The sequence below is a fragment of the Andrographis paniculata genome, unplaced genomic scaffold, assembly GCF_009805555.1.
Source record: "Andrographis paniculata isolate CXL003 unplaced genomic scaffold, ASM980555v1 Contig55END, whole genome shotgun sequence".
Taxonomy (NCBI): Eukaryota; Viridiplantae; Streptophyta; class Magnoliopsida; order Lamiales; family Acanthaceae; genus Andrographis; species Andrographis paniculata.
In genome coordinates, this window is record NW_026137590.1 from 2,340,787 (window position 1) to 2,365,992 (window position 25,206).

General features: G+C 28.1%; 3 protein-coding genes across 3 annotated transcripts; all 3 read right to left on the reverse strand.

The window, feature by feature from the left end:
• Positions 1–523: 523 nt before the first annotated feature.
• On the reverse strand, positions 524–4,913 carry LOC127256063 (pectinesterase PPME1-like). Its single transcript, XM_051281894.1, has 4 exons — positions 4,428–4,913; positions 3,033–3,236; positions 1,970–2,214; positions 524–689 (listed from the first exon to the last, which is right to left on the reverse strand). The coding sequence occupies exons 1-4, from the start codon at positions 4,911–4,913 to the stop codon at positions 524–526; spliced, it is 1,101 nt and encodes a 366-aa protein (XP_051137851.1).
• A 5,505-nt stretch (positions 4,914–10,418) lies between these two features.
• On the reverse strand, positions 10,419–14,873 carry LOC127256064 (pectinesterase PPME1-like). The gene is made up of 4 exons (XM_051281895.1): positions 14,388–14,873; positions 12,974–13,177; positions 12,022–12,266; positions 10,419–10,584 (listed from the first exon to the last, which is right to left on the reverse strand). Exons 1-4 carry the CDS (start codon positions 14,871–14,873, stop codon positions 10,419–10,421), a joined length of 1,101 nt encoding a protein of 366 aa, XP_051137852.1.
• Positions 14,874–23,037: 8,164 nt separating this feature from the next.
• Positions 23,038–24,389, reverse strand: LOC127256065 (pectinesterase 1-like). Its single transcript, XM_051281896.1, has 2 exons — positions 23,757–24,389; positions 23,038–23,680 (listed from the first exon to the last, which is right to left on the reverse strand). Exons 1-2 carry the CDS (start codon positions 24,387–24,389, stop codon positions 23,045–23,047), a joined length of 1,269 nt encoding a protein of 422 aa, XP_051137853.1. The 3' UTR covers positions 23,038–23,044.
• Positions 24,390–25,206: the final 817 nt, after the last annotated feature.

Below are 25,206 nucleotides of genomic sequence, written 5' to 3' on the forward strand. Positions count from 1 at the left end.
TATTTATGCTACATAATTTTTAATAAAAATACACTAGTTTTTGCGCAATATCACATCAAAATACCATCAACAGAATTTCTAATTAACACCTTATTTCAAATCAATTTCAAATTACAATTTTCATTTGCTAGAATAAAAATTAGATAATAAGTTTTAATATTAATATAATTTTTTTTCCTTAATTTCAATAAAAATATTGTGAATATAATTTTTAATATTATATTTTCAATATATATATATATATTTACACAACTTGCCATTTTGATCGTTAAATTTTAGTACTAAATTTATTAACTAGAAGAACATACTCAAGAATATAATTAAATACAATTAATAGTCCTTTGATTATATCAAATCCAGATAAAATCATGCATGGATCTGCATCCGACGGGAGGATGGATTCATGACATTATATTTGCATTAATTCCGGCCGGGGAGTCGTAATTATTCAAACAATCATCGTTTAATTAATTGATTGATCGATCTTGGAACAGCACACAGAAACAAACAAACAAACTGCTAATTAAGATACATCACTCGTCGGAGGAAGCAGCCACTTCTCAGCCTCGACGTACGGAAAGTTGGCAAAGTTGCCGACCTCCCCTGGGGGCAGCACTCCAACACCCGGCCCACGTCTACCATGATTTGCGCCGGGTCCTCGGTTTTGCCTTTCCGCAAAATATGCATTGCTGCATCATATATAAATATAGTTTGCCGTCACCACAGATTCAGTTTAAGGGTGTGTTTGTTCAAAGGATTCTCTAAAATTTCCACTATTCATCAATTTTTTTTCCTAAAAATATCAAATCTAATACCTATTTTTTATTTTTTTTATATTATACTAAAAATTAATTTTACATTCAAAATATCGTATCAACACCTATTTATATCACATCATACAACTATTTCAATTCAAAATTTTTACTATTCAAATCTCAATTCAAAATACAAACCTCCAGACAAACACACCCTAATTGAAACCGTACATTTAATAATATACAAAAACAAAAATTATTGCATTAAATCATTATCGAAAGAATCGGTTGGAAGAATTTGAATCAGATGTATTTCTAATGATTCCACCGGATCTAGGATGAATTTCAAAATTTTAGAGTTAGATGTAAGTTCCAAATTTGTTCTACCTAATATTAACATCTATGTACGATTACTATTTTTATGAAGATCACACTACTGTTGTTAAATGATGTAATTGACTGACATACTTAAAAATTTAAGCTATTAAGATACGCATAATTTATTTATCAATAAACGGGAATCAACCAAGTTAAGTGATTTTAAACCTACAAAATTTGAATGATATAATCAACTCTAGACTACTAATAAAGGGCACACTTATATAAATTAAAATAAATACTACCTCCGTCCCATAAAATCGGTAATATTTATTTTTTGTACGTACATTTTTTAATATTAGTATTATATTGGTTTATAGTAAAAATGACAAAAAATGCCCTTATTAGTTTGTGTGATATATAAGTAATGAATTTGTGTAATATACTAAAAGTTGTTGTAAGGGTATTAATTATGCTTATAAGTAAGTAATACAATTACCAAATTAGGAAATAATACCCTTATTTTGGGATGGACAAAACTGAAAATAGTATCCTTCTTATGGGACGGAAAGAGTATTCGAAGTACAATAAAAACATACTAAAAATTATAATGAATCTCGTAAATAAGTTTATGTTGTACTGATTTTTTTTTTTTTTTTTTTGCCTCTGCTCATCAAATTTTAAGATCCCTTGACTGTCTATACATATAATAATTGTTTAGTATATTCTATTAGTTACTTTTAGATGTGAAAATCAGTTAGATAACCATTTAATCTATATTAAGTCATTAGACTAATGTCGTGTGACATTGTTAATATAATGGTGGCTACACACATAAATTAATTATGATTAAACAGTGATTTAATATATTAATGATAATACGAAAAAATACTAACCTGTCGATAGACAGAGTTGGTTTATTGTTATACCATCCGGCGGGATTGATAACGCTGTCCATCTCAGAGTATAAAAAAATAATCCGAGCATAGTCGAACCACGGCCTTCCTAGGTATGCATTTCCTTTCCCGGTGCCGGTCACCGAACAAAGTAGGAAAACAAACCCGCTAGGGTCATCCGACGTATTCCTTCCATGCGCCGCAACAAACGCCTCTCCATCTCCAATAACATGGAGTTCAGTTCTCTACACAAAATATATAAGACACGGTTTATATAGAAGTTTTGAAAGATTTTAAAGTGCATCCTATCCCATGAATAGGATATCTATCTAGTGTGATGTATGAAATTAGAAATTTTTGAAATATATAATTTTTTTTTTTTTGAGTATTTGATGCAATATTTTGCGAATGGAAAGAAGATACTGCCCTCGTTGCCTCTAAGGATTACATTTATATTTGCATTATTATATTTAACATTAAAATTATCTTTATATTTGTATAATTTTTTGAATAAATGTCATTATATTAATATTATAAGATACTAGTAGAAATATTTTTTTTTCCATTTTCCCTTACTTTTGTACTACGTTTTAATATAACCAAAAAGTAGTTGTGACCCTTATAGTCGGACGGAGAGAGTATTTGATATGATATACTCCATCCGTTCACATAGAAAGTAAACATTTACTTTGACACAGTGTTTAAGAAATAATAGTATTTTAATTATAGTGGGCAGTTAAAAGTAGTGTAATAACATTTTTGCCCTTACTTTTTGGTGTAAAAGTAATGATGTGATGTAAAGTAAGGGTATTTGTAGAAAACAAAAAGTAAGGTATTTAATGAAATATTTATTTTGTAATTGGACGTCCCAAAATAGAAATATGTATACTTTCTAACTAGACGAAGAAAAACTATATATATTTAGAAAAAGTTAATATTGATGAATAGTACCAAAAGTTTTGAAAATGTCGATGTAACCAGAACCCTAAGTCCTTTAATTTTGATGAACATCATGTGATAATTTTTCATTTTTTGGATCGTTTTTAGGGAGAGGTAATCTTACCATGAAGATTGTTTGTCCGGTGCCAAATACGAAATCCACGGTGCCCTCGATGTAGCAATCTTTGTACAAATGTCTCCCATGGTCATCCATGAGTGTGTCTTGAAAGCCATAGAATTTGCAATTGTAGAAGGATGCGTAGTCTCCCGATATTCTCAACGCCAATGCCTGCTCATCGGGATTTCCATCTGGCTTCGGCGCCGAATTCTAATCAACAAGAGAGCACAATTTAAAAAAAAAAAAATGGAAAATCCATCGAAAAGAATTAAAACAGTCAGCAAAATAGAATAAAATGTTTCATGTGATCATGTAAAACACACATTATGAGAGTCTTGTTTTCTTATTTTAACACATGATTTTATTTTTTACTCATATTCAAATAAAATAATAATAATAAAACTGAAATATATATAGAAGTTCACTAAATAGAAGATAAAAGGGCTAATTATGTTATATATTAGTGTGTTTGTTTCGTGAGATTGATGAAAATGAATTTTTTACGTGAAATATGAGAAATTGTGTAAAAAATATAAAAATAATGAATGTACGTAAGTTTATTAATTTTTTTGAAAAAAAAAAAAATCTAAAAAGAACAAAGCCATCTCTGCATATTATTAAAAAATCATTATTTTCTTTTCTAAAATTTAATTGATAGGTTACAAATCAGAAATGGTTTGTATGTTTTTATTTTATACTGTTTTTTGTTTTAAAATTTGAGATGTTTTTATTTTGTTGACTTATATTTTTTTTAAAAAAATTAGTTGGTGTTCTGCAAAAATGGCCTGGTGGTGTGGGGGTTGGAACTGTGATGGTGAAATCATGGGTTAAATATTTTTTCTCAAAAATATTTTTCAATTGCAATTTCCTAAAATTTATAAAAAAAAATACAATGTTTTATATAAAAGTCAAAAAGTCAAAAGTTAAATATTTAACCTAAAATAATATATTTTGTATTTTTAACACAATTTTTTATACTATACATAAAAAAATCATTTCATCCAAAAATATTGCGGAGCCATTTTGTTTTTAAAAATGATAGAGAATATTAAATAATGTTCTCTCTTTTATGACAAATAAGAGTATAATGTAATGGGCAATATATATATATATTTCTGAAGCTGCTATTTTTCAAATATATTTTGAATAAATTTTCGACTTAATCTAATAGCACGAGTTCACCCATACTAGCTACTAGGTCATTTCTTAGCGAACAATGTATATATAGACTTCTGAATGCGCTAGTTCGAATACGCTCTCAATAAATTTTCGATTGAATCTAATAGGACGAGTTCACCCAAACTACTAGATCATTTTTTACCAGAAAATATATATATGTCTCCTTATAATTTCGTAAAAATGACAAAACTTAAAAAAAAAAATATGTATATGAAAACGTACCTTAAACTTCATATTCACGGCGCTAAAGTGATTGGCAAGGACCATCACAGTGCCGCTGTAGACGGTCCCATGGGCCGACCTTGCCGTCTCATTGTACACAATCATCGGCATATCCTTAGGGTCGCCGTACAACGTCACAAAGGGCTTCTCCTTGTAGATGGTCACCTTCTCCACATAAGTCCCCGGCCCGACCGCCACAATTATCCGGTCCTTATTCCCATCCGGAATGCTATTTATGGCATCCTTTATTGACCTGAACTGACCCTTGCCGTCTTGTCGCACAGTGATCACCTTGCGGCTTGTTTCAGCGGCCACCAATTCCGGCAACAGCTGTTTTTTACGTGACTCAAAAGTGCCGACAAATTTATTGAACCACGTGTCGAGTTTGCTGCCTTCGTTCGGAACTTTTGGCTCGACGGCCGGAATAAGGAATGCCGCCGCCATGATCGGAAAAAGGATGTAAGGGAGGCCGCCGGCAGTCGCCATTTTTATTTTTATTTTTATTTTTATTATTACTATTGTTATTCTATTTTAATTTTTTTTGTATGTATTGAGTTTGAGTGAGATTTGGGAGTGGCTAGTGTATTTATAGAAGAAATTGGAATAATTTGTTGAGGGTGGAGTTGCATGGAGTAAATAATATTGGTAAGTGTCTTGAATTTATTGTTGTATTGAATGTTTTGGTTTAATTAATGTATTGAATGCACCATGTAATATAAATTCTTTTGTTTGGCTTTCAAGAGTTTTTATTAAGATTTTGATTTAAATAGTATTTTATGATTAAAAAAAAAAAAGTATTTTTTGTAATATTGTGTAAAATTTAAAGATATTTTTTTTATTAAAACAAAAATTATAATTACTAAAAAAAGAAAATAAATACACCGAGAGTGGACATACTAAAATGTCTGAGCAAAGTGGGGGTTTGGAAATAGTTTTCAAACTCGTTATAGACGTGCACGCCGGTTAGAACCTCATTAGTTGCATCATTGCCCCGGACGCAAAGATAAACCAATCGAAACATAGTAAATAGTTTGTTAGAGTAGTAAATTACGGATTAGGCTCCGTTTGGATGGTTTCTGGAAAATACTTTTGATTTTCACTTTTAAAAAAATGTATTTATTTTTGTTTGTATTAACTTTTACTCAAAAGTACAAAAGGAGAAGCAAATTTTCGGTCTAAAAATATGTTTTTTAGAAGCATCTTAAGAGGTGCTTCTAAATAAAAAAAATATTTTACAATCTAAATTACTAATTTATCCATAATAATAATAATAATACTAATAAATTAAATATATAAGATAAAATAAAAATAATTAATTTATATATCATATTTAAATTAAAACTTAAAAGATATAATTGAAACATCAATGGTTTGTTTATTTTGTGAAATCAAACCAATCTATATTTTTTCAAAAATATTAATATATTGTATTATACACACTTATTATTTTTATATTTCCTCCGTAACTCCTTGTGGTTCATATTAAAAATGTTTCTTCAAACCATTCACAAAACAATCAAACCCAATTCCAAAAAAAATGAATTTTTATATAGTAGATAATTTAATATTTTTAAATATAATTTATAAAGTTTTAAAAATATTTGTAGAGTAAAATTTATTTAAGGTTAATTATATTTTTAATTTTTAATTTTGTAATTAAATTAAATTAAAAAAATATATTTTATACATAAAATTTAATAAATATATCTTCAATTAAGTTAGATAATTTCACATTTTTAATAAAAATTTAATAAAAAAATATATTTATATCACTATAGTCTACTTGATAATTTGAGAATTTAAAAATATTTTACATATTTAATTTTTTTTTATAAAAATATGCTTATATAATTGATTCATTCAAATATAAAATTGAACTGCTCTCATTAGATTTTAATTTATTTGTTAAGTCAATTCAAATAGGTACTTAGGCTGCAATGGTGAATAATAATAGTAATCATAATATACTATTAAGGCGTGTTTGTTTGTAGATTATCCAAAAATTTATTATTCATCAAATTTTATTTTTTAAAAACATCAAATCAAACACATATTTTCATTTTGTATGTTATATTAAAAATCAATTTTATATTCAAAACATTACATTAATATATATTTATATATATCATATCATACAACCATTCAAATTCAAAATTTTTACTATTCAAATCTAAACCCCAATCAAACGCACCCTAATAATAAGAATTCGGAATATACTTTTTTCAAAAAAAATAAAAAAAATTGTCGTTTTTTACAACAACCAATTTAATTTTGTAGGTAAATAAAAAGAAATAAAAATAATAAAAAAACAAAACAATAATTACATGGGATAAATGTAAAGCAACTGTATAATTTAGGTATTATTTTACCTTAATATGGGATGAACATTATTGTTTCTCATACCTCAGCCATTTAATAATTGTGATATATGTCTAATAAATACATGCAGTTTGTTGCAACATAATTACAGTTGCAATCAAATAAGTTTTTTTTTTTGGTAGAATATCTCTTTTATTCGGGTAAAAAAAATAGGCTGTTTTAATTTGAGATTGTAATTTTGAGTGGTTTTTTAGAATGCGATACAGAGAATTGCGTCAAATTTTTTTTTAAAAAAATACTCTCTCCGTCCCAAATACCGTGTCTGCTGCACGGTATTTTAGGAGGGGTGTAATTAGTAGATAATTAAGAATGTATTAGTGAAAGTAATTATCCTATAATATAAATAATTATAAATTAAGATTAAGATAACTAATTAGTTTAATTAAAATTAAAAAAATAAAATTAAAAAATTTAAAATGAGATTAAAGTGTGTAATCATTTTCCAAAAAAAAAAAAGTGATATGATATGTGGGACGGACAGAAACGGCAACGTGGACATGGTATCTGGGGGGGACGGAGGGAGTATTTAAATTAAGTATTTGACTTTTTGTATCAAGTAGTTGATATTTTTTTTTTTTAAAGTTTTTGTATGGTGTTGAATTGTTAATTTAAGTTGAATATTTGACTTTTGGATTGAATCGATCGTTTTTTTTTTTTCCTTTGATATGATGTTGAATTTTTTAATTTTATAGGCGTGTTTAAATTTTGAATTTATTTATGTTAAATAACAGGTTGTTGAAGGTACAATTTTATCATATTACACCAATATGGTCCAATAGAAATATAACTATAGTGAATTTTTCACAAGAATTTTGGTATTTTTGAACAATACCTCGTACATAAGAAATTATACGAGTTAGTCTCGTAAAGAATGGTCTTCTAGTGTGAGGGGACTCGTAAGAAATTATTTTTCAAATCTCCAACGCCTCCAAATCTTGTATATTATACATGGTTCGTGTAGTGTGACTTGCCTTGTCGAGTCTAGTTTATAGCTATCAGGCTCGGCTGGAAATTTACCCAGAACGCACTCGAAAAATAACGGTTGCGGATTCCTACGTCATAAAATATATATATACATATATACGAGTTATAGTAGAGGGGAAAAATCCAATAACCCCAAATTATTAATACTGAATCAAAACTAGAATTAATTTAAAATTAAAGCTAGAAGGCAAATTGGGAATATGAAATTATAAAATGCAAAACCAAACAGAGCGTTCTTGTATTCCCACGAAAAGTCTCAAGGTGATATATGTGGTTACAGTATGGTGTGAAGAATTGCCGTGGATTCATTTAAGCAACATCTACAATGTAGTATTTTTTTGTTTATAGTTATATTATTGTTAAGACCAACTTACATACATTATTATTATTGTTTTTTTTTTTTTTTTTTTTTTGATAATATGGAAACCTACAGTCGTTACCCGAAAGTGCGCACTGGTTAAAATTTACATACATATTTTAAATGTACGTGGTATTATGTGGCACCTTTTGGTAAAAATGGAAACGGGTGGTGGCCTGCCATTGTGTCCGATAACACATGAGCATCGTATATACTACCAAAGTACCAAACTAGACGTAGTTGAAGCACATGTCGAACTCAACAAATGCTAGACAATTTTGCACCATAGTCCCCTTCCTAGAAATGAAGGCCTATTTTGCCGTTTTAGAAACACATGTAGGAATCTATGTTGTTATAAAGTTTAGGTGAAAATAATGAAATTGTCTTTTTTATAATCAAAATAAATAATCAAAATAAAGAGTCTATATATAAACAATACAAAACAGATTCGATAGAGTAATCTAATATATGAATAAAATCAAATTTAAATATAAATTTACTAAATCTAAAGCTAAATATCTAAAATATCTCAACATATGTATTATGGATAGCCCCAACTGCAGCATGTGAGTCATGATAAGTTTGGAGAAAAAGAAAGCACTGGTTGAAGTTCTTATTGATGCGATTATATACACATCAAACCTGAAAAAGCAAGCTAAAAACTCGGATTTTTCCTTATGCGTGTGTGAGTATCTTGCGAGTTACTTGGATATGAAAATCGCCAATGACTCATTTGTGTGAATTCCTATCTAGAGCAATGTCTTCAACCACCCACAATCCTCGGGAAAATTGCAAAAAATATCACACATATATACCCCATTATACTTGTGTCATGTATTTATCTCGCTGACAAAATATATCCTACATGTTTGCAAAAGTCATTATTTCTATTTTTTGGCCGCGCGTGGTATTTAAATACTAACAACAATAGTTCAAATAAATAATAATAATTATAATAATATTCCCAAGTAAGATAATTTAAATCATAATATATCAATATAAATCGGAGGAAGACGTGACATTAATTGTTTTATCACTGTCACCTTGCTCAAGTGCTTGGTGTGCCCCAATTGGAACATTGTCATCCATGTTAGGCACCTGAGAAATTGACTAAAAAAAATGGGTTCTACAGTATTAAAGACGTCGTCACTAAATTGTAAATATGGGTTGTGTCTATATATGCACAACAAATTGAGATAGTGTCTTCACATATTTCTTCAACTACAATACACAATAAGAATGATCATCTAATTTGGTTAAATGTATATATATGATAACTAAAGTTACAAATACTTATGTTCTAAGGAAAAAAAAAAATACCTAATCAAGATTTTTGTGTTTCTTGCAAATTTTCTTGCGTAGAGCGAATCTCATTTAAGAATCTTGTTGCTCGTGAGGTGGGATAACGCTGTGTAAAATGTGAGAAAGATGCTTATAGCATTATACGAGCTATTTCACCATGCGAACGAGGATTTGACGCTCGCCTTTCTTTTTTTTATTTTTTTCCAAACCCCCCATACCCATTCACAAGTTCTTTTAGAGGCAAATTACTTTTGATACGTTGAGTTTTTATTAATTAGTGCAATTGTGTAAACAGTTTAGACATATTTATCTTTTAATTTTTTGTATAAAATAATTATATAATTAAAGATATATTTGTAATTTAAATAAAAATTAAAGATATTTTGATATTAGTCTATAATTATTTTTATTAAAATAAGAAATAAATACTTTTGAGTTGACATACAAAAATAATTAAAATAATATTTTGAGTTAATACGAAAAAAGTAATATACAATATATTTTCTAACAATATATGATATCTGACTTCAGCATAATTTAAATATATATATATATCACAGTATAATCAAAATATTCTTCTGTATATCAAAATAACCGTAATTGATTTATCACGGCAATAATATATATATATGTATAATAACACATAGACATCAACTTGCCATTATCATCATAAAAATTTTAGTACTAACTTCATTAACAAAAATAACATACTCTAGAATTAAATTAAATACAATTCATACTCCCTTAATTATATCGAATACAGATAAAAAAATCCTACATGAATCTGCAACTGCAACAATCCGACTGTGAGGAATAATTCATGATATTTGCGATTAATCTGGGTAGCCTTAATTATTCAAGACTTGATGCAAACAACTACCAAATATGAACAATCATCGTTTAATTCATTAATTAATTAGCTAAGCTTAATTAGAACAGCACACATAAACAATCAAACCAACTGCTAATTAAGCTACATCACTCGTCGGAGGAAGCAGCCATTTCTCAGCCTCGACGTATGGAAAGTTCGCAAATTGGTCGACAGCCCACGGAGGCAGCACTTGAACGCCCGGCGCGCGTCTACCATTATTAGCGCCGGGTCCTCGGTTTTGCCTTTCCGCAAAATATGCATTGCTGCATCACATAAATATTGTTTGCCGTCACCATGGATTCAATTTAATTGAAATTGTACATTAATAATATGCAAAACACAAATTTTTTTTTTTCGTTAAATTATTTTCGAAAGAATTTGAATTAGAGGTATTTCAAATGATTCCATCAAATCTATTTAATATCAAACAATGAATTTCAAAATTTTAGAGTTAGGCGTAATTTACAAATTTATTCTACTTAATTTTTTAAATACTGGGTGTGTTTGTCATTACAAGAAAAAAATCATTTTTGGAATAAAATATTTTTGTTTCTAAATCTATTTTTTCCATTAGAGACGGAATTATGAATGGAATTACGTTAGCTAGCTACGTGAACTTTAGGGACGAAATTCTGTTACAAATATATTATTTTTTTGTAGTTGTTTTGTGAGACTGTTGAAAAAAAAAATTATGTAAGGTATAGGGAATCGTAGAAAATATAAAGATAATGAATGTGTGCAGTGAATTAATATTTTTGAAAAATATGAAAGAAAAAAAAAATTAGAAAAAACAAAACCTGTAGCATTTTAGCTACTTTTTAATATCAAACAACATATTTTAATTATAAAACACTTCGAATTCAAAATAATTATAATCTATTTATTTAAAATTCGCCATCAAATTCAAATTCATCTAACCAAACCAATTCTAATTAAAATTGAGCTTAGGTATTTTTTAAATAAAAATAAATATTAGAATTACAATTAAAAAAAAATACTAAACATTATAATGAACCATGTAAATTAGTTTATGTTGTATTGATTTTTAATTTTTTTTAATAAAAACTTATTTATATTGACTTAGTTTTCTTTTAAATAATAATATTACCGTATTTATACATAAAAATACGATATAGTTTATTATTTTAATTAATTATTTATTTATCTATATATTGGTTAGGATAATCTTTTCGCTACTTTTACAAGTGAAAATTAGTAAGATACTTATTAATCTTAGGTTATTAAATCTCTTGTGACATTATTAATATATACGATGGTCATACTAATAGCACAATAATATATGCCACACAATACATTAAAATATTTTACAAAAACTCAGATAATATATGTTTAAATATTTTACGAAAATTCTGAAATTACAATGTTTTGATCATCAAAATAAAAGTCTATATATAGACACCATCAACCTGACTCCATAGACTTTAAACAAAATAATTCAGTCTATGATAAAATCAAATCGTAATCTAAACTTATCAAATTTAAAATTAACCAATAGAAACTAACATAAACAAATGCTAAACTAAATCTAAATTTAAAATATCTCAACAACATACATAAAATAAAATTGATAGCACATACTTACGTTATATAAAAATATATATATATATATATAAAATATAGTATTTTCATAATCTGATCGAATCATTTAATATATTAATGATAATACGGTTAATACTAACCTGTTAATAGCCAATGTTGGCTGATTGTTATACCATCCGGCGGGATTGATAACTCTCCCTAACCCAGAGTATAAAAAGATAACCCGAGCATAGTTGAACCACGGCCTTCCTAGGTATGCATTTCCTTTCCCTTTTCCGGTCACCGGACATTGCAAGAAAACAAACCCGCTAGGGTCATCGGGACTATTCCTTCCATGCGCCGTTACAAACGCCTCTCCGTCTCCAATAACATGGAGTTCAGTTTTCTATAAACGATATATAAGACTATGTTTATATAGAAGTTTTGGAAGGTTTAAATTTTTTTTTTGATAATATTAAAAAATTAAATATTTGATGCGATGTTTTGTAGAAAAAAAATATATACTTGTTTGATATTTAAAATTATAATACTCCCTCCGTCTGTCATATTTAGCCAATTTGGGCTCAAGAATTTTTTTAAAAAAATAAATATTTGAAAAAGTAAAAAGATAATTTGGGGTATTTTTAATAATTTAGTTAGTAATTGAAAAGTATAAAAATGGACAATATAATAATGTTAGTGACATTTATAATAAATAAATTATGAATAGAAAATAATAATTAATTATAGACTTTTTGACCTTTTTTAATATAGTAATTGAGAAAATTTAACTAATGAACAAAAAAAGAAAAGTATAAATAAATTTGGCAGAAGAAAAAATAATAATATTGATGAAAATTAATAATTAATTATAGATTTTTTGACCTTTTCAATTATAGTAATTGAGTAAATTTAACAAATAAAGGCGAAAAATAAAAAATAAAACATAGAAATAAATTTGACAGACGAAATGAGTAATAATATTGATGAATATTACCTCAACTTTTGAAAATTTTGAAGACTATGCAACCAAACCCTAAGTCATTTAATTCCGATGAACATTATGTAATAATCTTTCATTTTTTTGGTCGTTTTAGGAAGAGGCAGTCTTACCATAAATAAGGTTTGTCCGGTGCCAAATACGAAATCCACGGTGCCCTCGATGTAGCAATCTTTGTACAAATGTTTCCCGGTGTCATCCATGAGTGTGTCTTGAAAGCCATAGAATCGGCAATTGTAGAAGGATGCGTAGTCTCCTGATATTCTCATTGCCAATGCCTGCTGATCGGGCTTTCCATCCGGCTGCGGCGCCGAATTCTAATCAACAAGAGAGCACAATTAAAAGAGAAAAGGAAAAAAAATAAAATCCATCACTTGGTAAATGTAGAAAGAATTAAAACAATGAACAAAATAGAATAAAAAGTTTCTTGTGATCCTTTAGAAACAAACATAGAGAGTCTTGTTTACTTACTAGAACACATGAATATAAATTTTTTTTCAATTATATTGAAATAAATAGTAATATAGGAGACAGCATTGGAGATAATAATAATAATAATAGTAAATATTTAGAAGTTCAATAAATATAAGACAAAATGGTAAATTATGTTATGCATATTCTCTGCATATTATTCAAAAATTGTTATTTTGTTTTCTAAATTGAATAGAGAGGTTCCAAAACACAAATGGTATGTTTGTGGTTTTAACACTACAAAAAATAAATAATATATTTGTAACGAAATTTCGTCCATAAAGTTCACGTAACTAACGTAATTCCATTCCTAATATCATTAGTAACGGAAAAAGTAGATTTAGAGACAAAAATATTTTGTTACAAAAATAATTTTTCTTGTAGTGTAAGGTTTTATATATATATATTTTTTTATATATTTGAAATAGCTGGTTGTTAGGATATTTTTATCAAAAATGACAAGAACATAAAAAAGAATTTTAATGAAAAACGTAAAAAAAAAAAAAAAAAACAAAAACAAAAAACAAAAAAAAAAAAAAAAAAAACAAAAGTGGTGCACAGTTTGAATTACATGGAAAAATATCTTTCCAAAAAATAAAATTAAACAACACTATAAAGTAATGGCAAAAAAAAGGAAAAAGAAATCTTATAATGTAGTAAAAAGGTTTCAAAATAAGTGAATAAAATCTTTTAATTATAGAAAGGATTAAGTGCATATGTTTACTATGAATGTAGTTTTTATGGTATATATGTAAAAGCATATTAGTAATACGAAAAATAATATTTTATATTAAATTTTTATTTATTTATTTATTTTAAATATATAGAACATATATATTATATTTTTAACAATATTAATATAAAAATATTTAGATTTTGTTTTCTTTTTTTTTTTTTTTTGAATAAAAACACCACTAATATTTCATAAGAAGTTATGCTCCGAAAATGCTTTAGAAATTTTTTAATTTTGAAAAAGAAAATTAAAATAGTAAAAAATCTTAAGTATCGCAAATAATTTGAAACTTGAGACGAAAAATTAAACAGGAAAAAAAGTACCTTAATATGCATATTCACAGCGTTAAAGTGGTCGGCGTAGACCGACAAAGTGCCGCTGTAGACGGACCCTTTGGCCGTCTTCGCCGTGTCATTATACACAAGGGTCGGCATTTTCTTGGGGTCGCCGTATAGCGTCACAAAGGGCTTCTCCTTACTTATGGTCACCTTCTCCACATAAGTCCCCGGCCCAACCGCCACAATTATCCGGTCTTTATTCCCGTCCGGAATGCTATTTATGGCATCCTTTATTGATCTGAACTGCGCCTTGCCGTGCTTCCGCACACTGATCACTTTGCGGTTCGTTTCCGCAGCCACCAGCTCCGGCAGCAGCTGATTTTTCCGCGACTCAAAAGTGCCGACAAATTTATTGAACCACATGTCGAGTTTGCTGCCTTCGTTCGGAACTTTCAGCTCGACCGCCGGAATAAGAAATGTCGCCATGATCACCGGAAAAAGGATGTAAGGCAGGCCGCCGGCGGTCGCCATTTTTTCTTTTTATTATTATTATTATTATTATTATTATTATTACTATTATTACTTTTAAATTTTGATTATTAGTATTGTTATTATTTAATTTTGGATTAAATAAATTTGGGTAAGATTTGGGAGTGGCTACTGTATTTATAGAAGAAATTTGAATAATTTGTTGTTAGGTGGATTTGCATGGAGAGTAAACATTTTTGGAAAGTATTATGATTTAATTATTATATTGAATACAAAGGTCTTAAATAGTTTGTTGAGCAGCAAATTAGGAATTATAATAATAGTAATGATTGTAATTATAATATACTAAAAATAATAAATTTAGAATATGCTTTTTTTTTTTTTTTTTTTTCCTTTTTTTTTCAACCAAGTAATTCAATTCTGTAGGTAAATAAATAAATGATGATAATAATATGGGATAAATGTAGATAAAGTTTGTAATAGATCTTAATATGGTATAAACATTATGGCTCCATTTAGACAATAGGTTTGGAATAAATTTTGGTTTGGACAATTTTGAATTTAAATTATTTGAGATAGTTTTTCTTATTATAAATATTTTCTTCGTTTTTTTATGCAAATAACCTTCTATTAGTATTATAAGACACTAATAGAAGTATTTTTATAATTTTGTTTTAATTTGTATTACGTTTTGATATAATACTTAATATTAAAAAATCAACACACAAAAAATAAATGAGACGAATATCGTATTATATAATAAATGATGTGATTGATGATATAGAATTAAAATATTGATTTAGTATTAGATAAAAAAAAAATGATTTAATCCTAATTTTATAAATATTTTAATACAAATATAATCTTTAGTTATATTTTATTTTATATAATTAAAAAATAAAACATATTAATTTTTTATTAATATAAAATTCTTTTAAAATATAGGGTATAAAATTATGTAATATTTTATTATTAAAAATATTATAGTTTTAGGTCCCATTAATTAATTTATTAGATTTGAGCGGGAATACCCCAAAATATTAGTGCCAAAATGAGTGCAAATGATCTATCTAAACAAAGCTTATCTGTTTTTCTCTTTTTTAAAATTAAAATTAATATTATTTACTGTATTTTTAATAAAAATAATATTTTCTTTTCAAAATATCACATAAAATAAAAATTTATATCAATATTCTATTTCAAATTAATTTTAAACCACAACTAAGCAAGCCCTATATTTTTCATACCCGGAGTCATTTAATAATTAGAATATATATTAAAATTATTTTTTAACAATTAAATTATTTAATTCATAAATATATAAATTTATAAAAATATTATTAACTTATTTTTAATATAATTTTTATCATATAATTTTTATATTAAAAATGAATAAAATCAAATCAAATTATGTAATATTATAATTTTAGTAAAAAAATATAAATATTTAACATAATATATACTCCCTCCGTCTCAATTATAAGTATCATGTTTACCATTTTCGTCTGTTCCATTCAAAAGTATCATTTTTCTATTTTAGTAATAATAAGTATATATTAATACCAAAATACCCTTAATTTTTACTTAAATTACAAATATATCAGTAACATACAATTACGTTATACATAAAATCAAATAGCAAGATTGTCAAAGTTTTTTACCACTCTCACTAATCAATAAAATACTATTATTATCTTACAAAACTCCAAAAATGTACATATATCTAGGATGAAGGAAGTATATTAAAATTACGTAAAAAAAAAATAATAAATAAGAAAATATAATGGTGTCAATTGTTATGAGACCTATAAAATGAAAAATGTGTTGATTTAAATGCGATGGAAAGAGTATATTTTTGTAGAAAATTATAAAATATTACTTCCTCCGTCCAATTTTTATTTTTTCTAAAGTATATTTGTACGGTTTTTTAGATGATTGTTTTTTTGTTATGAATCGACAATTGCCCTTAATTATATGGTAGAGATTAAAAGGAATAAATGAATAAAAGGCAAAAATATAAAATTTGTGTTTTAAAAAAAAAGGACAATACTTATTGGACATCCAAAATAGAAAAGTAGGACATTAGTTTGTGGACGGAGAGAGTATAAAACTTAAAAAGAAAAATCGAACAAAAAAAAATGAAGGTCTTCATCTTCTTCCATAAATTCATTTTTCATCACATATTATTTAATTTCAACTTGTACTCTTATTTTGTATTAAGAGATGATTAATTATTTTTCACATAAAAATTATTTTTCTGTCATATAGTATGATTATTTAAATCTTTATATTAAGAAAACATTAATAATATTCTAAATTAAAATCACTCAATGCTGCATACTATTTATGGTTGCAAGTGTGAAAAATTTCCGTATTCCTCTTATCCCACCAAAACATATTAGCGGGTTTTTTTTTTTTTTTTTTTTAATTATTATTATTATGGTTGTCTCGTCCAAAACACTAATTTTTATAAAAATAAAAATAGTAAACTATTTTTTTAATTCTGTGTCCCATTTATTATTTTAGTCTCGTAAGTGGAGTATGTCGCAAATTAGTCCCATAAGTGAAAAGTTTTTGTTGTTTTAATCCTCCGGCACCGGAGGCGCCCGCGTCGCTTGCCGGAAGCCACGTAGGTCAGCGACACCTGGCGGACACGTAAATTTTTTTTTTTCATTTTTTAAATTTTTTTTAATTGAATTAAAAAAAATAAAAAATACAAATAAAATTAAAAATAAGTTTTAAAAAAAATTTTAAAAAAATCCGCGTGTTCGTCAGGTTTCACTGACCTGGCGGACACGTAGCCTCCGGCGAGCCACGCGGGTGTCTCCGGTGCCAGAGGACTGAAACAACGAAAATTTTTCACTTATGAGACAAGTTTGCGACATGCTCTATTTATGGGACTAAAACGATAAAGGGGTCCAGTTATATGACTAATAATAAAACAGTTTACCTAAATAAAAATAAAAAATTTTCATTAACAATTATATTTTAATTAATTCAAATTAATCTTCTTAATTTTTTACTTATAATTATTTCAGCAATTTATTTTAATTAAATTTAATTCGAATAGACAAGAATGAATATGACTCGAAAATTCGGCATAAATGAAAAATCAGATTTATACTGGGCTAGATTGAGCTGGAATAATTAAAATTTTTATAATTTTTAAAAAATATATTTCATAATTAATAAATTCTGGTGTATTTATTATAACTTAATATGAATTAAATTCAATCCAACATTTACGATGTGAATAAATTTAGCATGATAATATAATAGTAATGATAATATAGTAAATATAATACTCCCTTCGTCCCATATACCGTCTGCTACACTGTAGACACGGTATTTTATGAGGGGTATAATTAGTAGATAATTAAGAATGTATTAGTGAAAATAATTATCCTATAATATAAATAATTATAAATTAAGATTAAGATAACTAATTAGTTTAATTAAAAAATTTTAAAAAAATAAAATTAAAAAGTTTAAAATGAGATTAAAGTGTATAATTATTTTCCAAAAAAGGAAAGTGACATGGTATGTGGGACGGACAGAAACGGCAACGTGGACATGGTATGGGGGCCGGAGGGAGTAATTCAGAATAGGCCTCTTTCTTATTGTTTTTTTTTTCAACCATGAATTTTATTTTTGAAAGTAATTTAATAATAATAATAATAATAATAATAATAATAATAATGTGGGATAAATGTAAATAAAATATTGTGTTTTAATATTTTTATTTGAGGTATGGAGAATTGTGTAGGTAATATAAAAATTAAAATGTGTGTAATATATTAATTTTTTTTAAAAAAATTGTAATATATTAATTTTTTTGAAAAAATATGTTAAAATTTTTTGCTAAAAGAACAAAGTCATAATTATTGTAGTAAATCTAAATGTGGTATAAACATTATGACCCCATTTAGACAATTGTTTTGAAATAAATTCTAATTTGGAAAGTTTTGAATTTGAATGATTTGAGATAGAGTTTTTATTATAAAAATTCTCATAATAAATGTGATTGATGATATATAATAATTTAATATTAGCTCTAAGTTCTCATTTACTTTTTGTACATTGATATTCGAATATTAACTATTATATCAAAACATAGTACAAATTTAAAAAAAAAAATTGCAAAACATATTTTTATTAGTATCTTGTAATACTAATAGAAGAATATTTGTACATAAAATTATACAAATATAAAGATATTTTTAATATCAAGTATAATGATACAAAAGATAAATGTAATCCTTAGAGGCGGACGGAGTGAATATTACATAAAAGAATAATTTAAATTTACTTTTATAAATATATTAATCCAAATATAATCTATATATTATTTTGTAAAAAAATAAAATTTTAAGTAATAAAAAAAAGAGAAAATTGAAAAAAATATCGTTCATATATACCAAATTATCAATTTTGTCATTTATTTATCTCGCAAACTAAATATATACTACACATTTGCAAAAATCATCATTTTTATCATTTGGTTGCGCGTGACGTTCAAATAACGGTTGTCTCACGTGTGGCCATGTGCGGCCAAAAAAAAAATGACGACTTTTGCAACCATATAGAATATATTTTGACAGCGAGATAAATAAAGAATAAAAATATAATTAAATTTACACAAAAAAAAAACAAATATTTTTTTCAATTTTTCAAAAAACAAATAATAAAACATTGATTTTGTATTAATATAAAATACTTTGAAAATATAGGGTATATAATATATATTTATTATATTATACTTTATATAATATAATGTTATATTATTAAAAATAGGGTAAACTATTTTTTCAGTCTCGTATCTAATTACTTTTATCATTTTAGGACTTTAAGTGGACCATGTCTGAAAATGGTCTCGTAAGTAAAAAAATTTCGCTAAATTGATCCTCCGGTGCCGAACTCGCTACGCTGGTCCGCCGTTGCTGACGTGGTAATGACGCGACTGACATGTCATTGCCATGTAGATGTCACGTCAGCGACACGTGGAATTTTTTATTTATTTTTATTTTATAAAATATCTTGGTAAACTATTTTTTTAGTCTCGTATATGATCTCATTTATCACTAATGGACTTTGTCTGAAAATAGTTTTGCAAGTAAAAAAATTTCGTCAAAATGGTCCTCCGACGTAGGCACGTGACATTTATGTGGCGATGATGTGTCAGCCGCGTCAGCGCTACGTCATCAACGGCGGGTCAGCGTGGCGAGTCCGGCACCGGAGGACCATTTTAGCGAAAATTTTTTACTTATGAGACTATTTTCAAATATGGTCCACTTAAAATTCTAAAATGATAAAGATGGTCAAATACGATGCTAAGAAAACACGCTTAAAAATATTATAGTCCTGGGTCCCTACTTATAGGGTATGTTTCTTCTGATGGTTTGAGTTTAGAGCCTAAGGAAACAAATCCACACTCCAAAATAATAGTACGGAAGGACCGAAAATCATCTATCTAAAAAGGCTTATGAGTTTTTTTTTTTTTTTGGTAATTATAAATTAAAATTAACTTTATTCACTCTTTTTTCAATAATAATACATTACTTTTTTCATTAATATTACATTTAAATATTATTTAAATAAAAATTCAAATCAATATCCTATTTCAAATTAATTTCAAACCATAATCAAATAAACTCAATATTTTTATAGTCAGGATCATTCAATAATTAAGATATATGTCTAATAAATATAATTGGTTGTGTCATAATTACATTTGCAATTTTAATATTTCTTATTTATACTTACACTATGCACTTTCCCTGTACTTGCGTTGCATTGTTATAACTTAAATAGGAATTGAATTAAATCCAACATTTACTGTATTAATGTAATTGAAATGTGTAAATAAAGTTAACATGATAGTAGAGCTGTTAAACGAATCGAGCCGTTCGTAAACTCGGCTCGGTTAAAGCTCGTTCGCGAATGTTAACGAGTCGAGCCGAACAACATAAATAGACTCGTTTGGTTAACGAACGAACCCGAACTTTGTTTGTGAACGTTCGTTCAAATAATATATTTATTATAAATATTATATATACATATAAAATTATAATTTATAAATAAATAAAATATTAATTTTAAATATATAAATAATATAATTTTAAATTTTTTTTATAATTTATATATAAATTTAAAAAAATAAGACAAACGAGCTCGAACAAACTCGAACAAGCTTAATCGAGCCTAAACGAGCTGAGCTCGAAAGCTTAACGAACGAACACGAGCCTTGTTTGCAAACGTTAATGAACACTTAAAATTTGGCTCGGCTCGGATCGTTAACAGCTCTATATGATAATAACTGTAGAATCTAAATCATCAAATTGATTCAAGAGATTGTGTTCTTCAATCTTTAGATATGATCCTCCTTGAATGATAAGTTTGCTTAGTCCTTCTGATTTAAGTACAATGATACAAAAAGTAGATGTCACCGTTATTGTTATTTAGAATAAATTTTTTTCTTATTATTTTTTTTTTCAACCATGAATTTTATTTTGTAAGTAAATAAACAACAACAATAACAACAACAACAACAATGATAATAATAATAATAATAATAATAATAATAATAATAATAATAATAATAATTAACTTATTAAATTTGCGTGGGAACACGCCAAAATAACCGAATGACTTAAAATCATCTATTAGAAAACGCCTATGTATTTGTTCTTTTCAAATTAACATAATTCAATATTTTTTCCATAAAAATAGTATTATTTTATTTTATAAAACATTAATTAAAATATTATTTAAATAAAAATTTAAATCAATATCCTATTTACAAATAATTTCAAACAACATCAAAAAAACCTAATATTTTTCATACCCAGAATCATTCAATATTTTGGTATTATATTATAATACCAAAATAACTTAAAAAGATACGTTGTTAATATAATTTTATTTTTTTTATAAAAATTATATATATTTTTTAATTTGTTTAATTATATTTAAATATTTTAAATAAAAATAAAATTATAATATAATTGGAGTATTAAATTATTTGTATTTTCTAATTTATTTTAAAAATTTATAGCTTATATTTAATAATTTTAGTATAATTAAAAAAATTATATGCTACTATTTAAATTTGATATCTCAATTATAATTTCAAATTTTAATTCAAGTATAATATATAAATTAAAAATAATAATATAATTATATTTTGATTTTTTTAAAACAAATTAATATATAAATTAATTATTTTTATAATATATTATATTATAGTATTGTATTTATTATATTATTATTAATGATAAAATAGTAATTTTAGTTGAAAATGCTTCTGCTTATTTTAGAAGCTATTTTCATTGTGCTTTTGAAAAAAATATTTTTCAACTTCAAAAGTTGCTTCTGCTTTTAGGCAGAAGCCAATACAAACAAATATAAGATATTATTTTTAAAAGTAGAAGCCAAAAACACCTGCTAGAAGTTAATTCAAACGGGACCTAACGATAATATACTAAATATAATAATTTAGAATAAACCTTTTTCATGTTTTTTTTTTTTTTTCAACCATGAATTCTATTTTGTAGGTAAATAATAAAAAAAAAACAATAATAATACTAATAAATATGAGATCAATGTAAATAAAGTATATAGGTATTGTAATAGACCTTAATATGGAATATGGTATAAACATTATGACTCCATTTAGACAATTGTTTTGAAATAGTTGTTTTGCTTTGGAGAGTTTTGAATTTGAATTATTTTAAATAGTTTTTTATTATAAATATTTATAATAAATGATGTGATTGATTGTATATATAATTAAAATATTGATTTAATATTTGTATATATGTATATATATTAACTAATAAAATAGTAAAGCTATAATTTAATGGTAAAATTTTTATACTATATAAATGTAGTCGTGGGTTTGCTTGCCACCCCTACCCGCTACTTTATTGATAATCAAAAGTTTTGAAACTTTTCTTGGAAAACAAGATGCATATATAAAACAATTCAAATTATCTATGAAATGCCGATTAAAAAAAACTAGTAATGTCGGTTATTAGAAACAAGAAAATCCTAAAAAGAAAAACAAAATTTACAAGAAAACTATAAAATACAGCTGGAGGAAAATAACCTAACCCTATACTTGAAAAAAAGAAAGAAAAAGAAGTAGCATATGCCTAAAATAGATGAATTATTATTATGGTGATTATTAATGGAGAGAAGAAAAGAGAAAAGGATTAAATGGCCTGCGGCTGAGGCTGAGGCGCAGGAAGAGTGGGAATCTGCAGCCACTGGGCAGCCTCGATGTATCCGAGGTTGAGGAAGGGCTGAATCTCGGCGTCGGTCATCCTCTTGGTGAAGGGTGCTCGCTGGTCCAGCAGAGCTCCGGGACCTTGGTTGTTGTACTCCCCGAAGTAGGCGGTGGCGTCGGTGTTGGGATGATTGTTGTTGGACCAGCCCTGAGGATGGACCACGTCTGTCAGCTCGCAGTAGGCGAAGATCACCCGGGAGCAGTCGAACCAGGTCCTCCCCAGATACGCGATCCCGCCGGTGCCGGTGACGTTGCAGTGCACGAAGACGTAGCCGCTGGTCTCCGGCAGGGTCTTCCTCGAATGGGCGGTGATGATGGCCATGGGGTCCCCCGGGATGACGTGGATCTCGCTGTTGAGATACAGAGACTGCCCGCTCCCGAAGATGAAGTCCACAGTGCCCTCGATGTAGCAGTCTTTGTACAGATGCCTCCCCATGTCGTCCATCAGCGTGTCCTGGAAGCCATGGAAGCTGCAGTTGAAGAAGGCCGCGTAGTCGCCCATTATCCTCATCGCCACCGCCTGAGCTCCCACCATCTTCCCGTCGGGCCGGGGCGACGAGTTCTGACATACATTTTACCAGTTCAGATTTCAAATTTCAATTGATCAAATTAGGGTTTTCTATCAATTAATTACTCACCACAATGACCATGTTGATCGCCGTGAAGTAGTCCGACTCCACGATCAGCGTCCCGCTGTCGGCCGTCCCGAACTTGGCGGCGTTGCCGTCGAACACCATGGTCGGCCTGCACAGCGGGTCTCCGAAGAAGGTGATGAAGGGCTTGTTCCTCTCAATCTTCACCTTCTCCGTGTAGTTCCCGGCCCCGATGAAGATCACTACGCGCTGCTTGTTGTCCGGAGGGATGCTGTTTACGGCTTCCGTGATGCACTTGAACTGCCCGCTCCCGTCGGCCTTGACCGTGATCACTTTTGGCGGTCCGGCCAGGGCGGCGCTCAGCACCGATTGCGCCGACACTACCGACTGCGACATTTGAGCCACATTGCGCTCGAACCATGCGTTGAGCTGAGTCTTGTCCGTCGGAATCGGCTCGCATGCTTGGCCGGGCGCGCCAGGCTGCGCGCCGGGGACTGGTAGCGCGCCGGGAACGGGCTGGGCGCCGGGAACTGGTAGCGCGCCGGGTACGGGTAGGGCTCCGGGGATGGGTTGGGCGCCGGGGATGGGTAGGGGCTGGGAATGGGCGATGGGGAAATGGTGGAGGAGAAGGAGAACTGCCCCGATGAGGACAGGTACCTGTCGTTTGACGACATACATTTTGTAATTGTAATGAGTTATGTTTTTGGATTTGAAGTTGAGATGAATATTGGATGAAGACGACAATGGTGTGTATTTATAATATATAGAGAGAGAGAGATGAATCGAAGAGAATTGGGAAGGAAGCGTAAAGAAAGATGAAGATGGAGATGGAGAGTTGAAATAGTGAGATGCCCGAAATATTTGTGGTATTAATTCATCAAAGGCACATTTACACATATTTGTGGATGGGTTTGATTATTACTTTTTCTCTTTTATCATTTTGATCACTCATATCTTAGTATGTATGTTAGTGTGTGTATGAGAGCGGATCATCAGCATTACCCGTCCCCGCTCCACTCTCACCATCATCACACATCTATGTATAGAGGGGATCCTCAGCATCACCTATCCCTATCCACTCTCAGCATCATTACACACCTCTCAGAATCATCACACACCAACGGGTGAGTGATGATGCTGAGAGTGGAGCAGGGACGGATGATGCTGATGATTCCCTCTCTTATATATATATATATTATATTAATGTCTTGTCTTAAAATTAATATATGACCTTATTGGTATCAAGTTTTCAAATATTTTTTTTAGCTTAAACTATGACAATGCAAAATTATGGAATACAAATATTAACAGATTAAACAACCCTACAAAAAGTCGAGAGACATACAAAAACATCATAAAACAACAACGTAGACAGTAAAATGGCCAATGGAACTAGTAAAGAATCAAACTGAATATAGAAGGAAGAATACAAAGGAATGTTATTGTAAATTTATTATTCATGATGTCATATTTTAAAAACCTTAGTAAAATAACA